Source organism: Lolium rigidum, chromosome 1 (assembly GCF_022539505.1).
Source record: "Lolium rigidum isolate FL_2022 chromosome 1, APGP_CSIRO_Lrig_0.1, whole genome shotgun sequence".
NCBI classification, from domain to species: domain Eukaryota; kingdom Viridiplantae; phylum Streptophyta; class Magnoliopsida; order Poales; family Poaceae; genus Lolium; species Lolium rigidum.
In genome coordinates, this window is record NC_061508.1 from 260,183,703 (window position 1) to 260,188,008 (window position 4,306).

The following is a 4,306-nucleotide window of genomic DNA, read 5'->3' on the forward strand; positions in this document are numbered from 1 at the left end:
ATACCTATTCAGGATTAGAGGTAGGATGGATGACATTAAACGATACCACGATACCCTTTCGGGGGTTTACACTATTTTCACGCACCAGCCAAAATGAAATTGCATATATGAATAATAACATATTGTTCATTGATGTGCAAAAGGATAAATTTACCAAGTCCTTCACATCATATCCTCTCGCGCGGATACGCTTGAAAAGATCGTGCGCCGCGGTTAACTTGTTGCATTTGGATTGGATAAACGACCACCTCTTTTGAATGGACAATTCACTATGGTCGCTCTCAAAACGGTGCTCCCCAAATCGCCTATGCTCATGTAAATAGTCATGGATCCTCTTCCAAAATGTGCCCCCTTTTGCTTAGCACCACTAATTGGATGTTGTCGAGTTGTCATCCATGCCTCGCATATCATATTGTCTTCAAGATAAGTGTAGTTGTCGGTTTGTTTGCTAATCTGGTGGCCTTGACCATTGGTGGGCTCGTCGATGAACAATCCCATCTTGGCTGACCTAGATCACGTCCTCCATCATGGCCTCCTCGTTGAAGTAGACCTCATCGGCCGGCGTGGGAACTGGGTAGGTCGGGGGAGGCTGCATCGTCGGCACGTAACCCATGGGTGTGAAATGCACTGGAGGAGGCTTCACGGTCGGCGTCGTGATGTCCATCATGGATGCCTGCTGCATTGTTGCCGGGTCAAACTAGCGTGACATTTTCGTACATGTTGCGGGCATCGAGGCAGCAGGACATGGGGCCTTCAAGTGAAGCATCGACACACGGTTTAGGTCAATGGACACGGGGGAGGGTCCTGTCGTGATGGATTCGGCCACCTCGGCCGACCCATCCCATGGAGGGTGGGGGAACCGGGGCGCTACCTCCATGCGCTCCAAGTCGGCGTGTGCATACCCGGGCGGATACACGCACGGTGGCACAGACGATCTTGGAGGTAGGGGTTGTGTCGCAGATGACCCAGAGCTCACCACAGTGGCACTCGCGGCGCTCGTCGCAGCAATCTGCGCGAGCGCGTTCCGATTGATCATCAAGAGGGCCTATTGCGCGACCGACGTCTCGAGGGCATCCGTGCTGGCTTTCGACTGCAGGGCCTCGAGATGCTCCGCCTTCCTCCTTCGTTCCTCCGCGACAGCGGCATCAAGCCGCTTCTTCTTGGCGTCCCTCCTCCACTCCGCCCGTTTCTTGCTCTCGGTGCTCCACTCCTCCGCCGCTAGCTCGACCTTCGGCTTCTTCAATGCCGAGGTGGTTGGGTGGGAGGTGCTTCAGCCACGCCAGCCACAATGGCGATGGAGGCGACGTGAGATGTGTGCCATCCATCTCGCCCTAGGTCTTTGTGGTAGAGTGCGTGGACTGGCATTGGGACGCTAACTTACGGGCCAGGACACGCCTCCTAGACACAAAAATAGACAACCCATAAATTAGATGACTCCTTTAGGGCATCACCAGCTGCATGATCTGACTGGTCCTAGCCTATCCGAAATAGTCGGCGTGGATAGACGGACATGTTGCTCACGCTCCAGCGACGCGACCTAAACGAACCGACTCGCGTGAACTGACATATTCATTCACTAAATTTAGGGCATCTCCAGCGGGCGCGACGTAAACGGACGCTGAGCGACCGTTTGTGTCCGCCGTGACCGAAAATGCGTTGTGCACCCTCTCCAGCGGCGCGACGCAAAGTGACCGGAATATGCGCCAGGTTTGCGTCTCGGCGGACGCTGCGCGGACGCGCAAAGTGACCGCTTGGTCCTGGCACGGGCTCGCCTGGCAGCGTCACAACTACTTCGTCTTCGGGGGCATTACTTGCGGGCGGCGCGCCGCAGCCTTTGCAGGGCCGCGTTAATGGCGTGCCTCGGCTTCCGCGAGCGTGCGCAGCCTAGTAGACGTGCGCGGCCTAGCGGACGCGGCGTCGATGGGTCTTCTCGCCGATCGCGCGGCGAGGCGTCGCTCGGCGGTCTGCGGCCGCCTCGCGTGCCGCGCGTAGTAATGGCGATGCCCCGCGTGGCGCGGCCGTCGCCACGCCTCCGACCTATATAAACGGGGCCGCCGACATCTCATCTCCTCCGCACTAAACCCTAGCCGCCGCTGCCGTAGCGCCACTCGGTAGATCCACCATGAGCGAGCGCCGGGCGCGGCCAGGCCGCCGCGCCTCCACCTCCACCTTCACCTCCCACTCCACCTCCCCGGCCTCGAGCTCCGACGACGGGTTCGACTCCGACGACGAGCACCGACCTCCTCCGCCCGGTCGGGGACGCCGCGGCCACGGGCCGAGGCGGAGAAGGAAGCGAGAGGAGGAGCCGGCGAGCCACGCGGCGTTGGACGCCGAGCCGGAACAGCGCAGGCTGTCGGCGCGCGCCGCGGCCGAGGACTCGACTCGGAGATTTCATGGTCATCCGATGACCCCGATGCGCCGACGCCGGAGGAGAAGGCGGCGGAGCGACGGGCCCTCGTCGAGTCTTTCGAGACGCTCAGGGACGAGGCCGCCAACGCGAGGCCGGAGCGAGCACCGCAAGAGGACGCAGGCGGCGCACCGAGCCATAGCGGCCGCGCGGGAGGCGGCGGAGAAGCAGGCCACGAAGAGACGCAACGACGGTGCCGGCCCGTCAGGAACCAAGTAGTCTAGGTCTTGTATAGTTTTTATGTACTTTCTATGTTTGGTTTTCATATGAATCAATCGCTCGTGGTAGAAAACCAAAGGAATTGTATGAAGATCAAACTATGTTGCAATTCAAAAATGGATCGCCCCGGTGGGAGCACACCCAGACGCAAACGGACGCGCGGTCAAAATATGTCCGCTGGGCGACACAAACGGACGCTGCCGACCACTTTTGGGCGTCCGAAATGCGTCGCGCCGCTGGAGATGCCCTTAACACACAAATGTGTCCGGCTAGACAAGACGCGCATTCTCCCGTGTTCACCAAATTTGGGGTGCAGATGAGGGGCGAGCCCACATGCCCGGAGATCTCGTCAGGGAGTGTCCCACGAGCCACGAGACAAGCCTTTCTTGAGCGAGCGACCGACCAAAAGGCAAAGCGGATGAAGCAGCAGCAAAAGGCATGGCGTGTGGGGTGTCTGCCGTTTAGGGGCCACGCACCAAACCCCACACACACACCGCACAATACCAATTCCCGACCCCTCCTCCATGTGCACGCACCATGCTGCATGCTTTCTCACTTTACCCACGGCCCGCACACCACGCACCAACCCAACCCAAGGCCTTCCCTTCTTCTTTCCGTGGTCTCGCCGTTATATAACGCCCCGCGCCCCCGCTCCTGCCACCTCTTAGCAAAAGCAACATCCCAGCAAAGCTTTACTCTACTCTACTCCAGCGCAAGACCCTCGGTCGGCGAGCGAGCGCCATGGGCAACTGCCTAAACGCGGCCTCCAAGCAGCAGGACCCGCGGCGGCGGCGCGGGGAGAGGGTCGTGCCGGAGGAGAGGGAGGACACCATAGCCGACGTCCTGCTGCACGATGAGGAAGAGGAGGTGCCGGCAACGACGGCGGCGGCGTCGGGGATGAAGGTGAAGGTGGTGCTCACGCGGGCGGAGCTGGAGTGGCTCATGGCGCAGCTCAAGAGCGGCGACCAGCGCCTCGAGGACGTGCTGCGCCAGGTCAGCACCGCCCGCACAGGCGCCACCGCCGACGACAGCAAGCCGACGACGCGCGCCGACGGGTGGCGCCCGAGGCTCGAGCGCATCCTCGAGTGCCCCGAGCCCGCCGTCGACGCCACCTAGCCAGCGGCCGTTCCGTTCACTCCGATTAGAGTAGTATCTCTTACTGCTGTTGTGCTCTGCTCCTCCTCGCTTGCGTTTTCCCTCTGATCTGGTGGTTTGTAAATACTGTCGTCTCAATTCTCAAATGCCAATGTACCGCGGCCGTGCTTCAGTTTTTTGCATCGGAGGTGTGACAATTTTAGCTCACTTTAGTGGTGCAATATTGGAAAACATATCAACTTTCTTAATACCAACTATAGTTTATGAAGATTCCAATGATATGGGTTTTACATTCTACTGTGTTTTTTTCCAAACTATTTGGTTAAACTTGCAAAGCTTAACTTTAACTAAACCAACCTAAAAACTAAACTAATTGTGTACGGAAGGAGTAAATACACAAGCAGAGCAAGTTCGATGCAACCACCGGAGGAGATAGGAAAAGCAACACGAAAGTGCACTACGTTCGTCAAAGCGAAAGCAACCTTTGGTCAACTTTTGGCTCCGGTTAAATCCATTTCCTCCCGGGAATCGATGCATGCATGCATGCTGAACATTCAAAGCGGGTCAAAGTTCTCGCACATGCAA

At 58.2% G+C, this 4,306-nt stretch overlaps 1 protein-coding gene across 1 annotated transcript; it reads left to right on the forward strand.

Moving 5' to 3' along the window:
- Positions 1–3,367: 3,367 nt before the first annotated feature.
- On the forward strand, positions 3,368–3,742 carry LOC124683580. Its single transcript, XM_047218069.1, has one exon. The coding sequence runs from the start codon at positions 3,368–3,370 to the stop codon at positions 3,740–3,742; it is 375 nt and encodes a 124-aa protein (XP_047074025.1).
- The last annotated feature ends 564 nt before the right edge of the window (positions 3,743–4,306 follow it).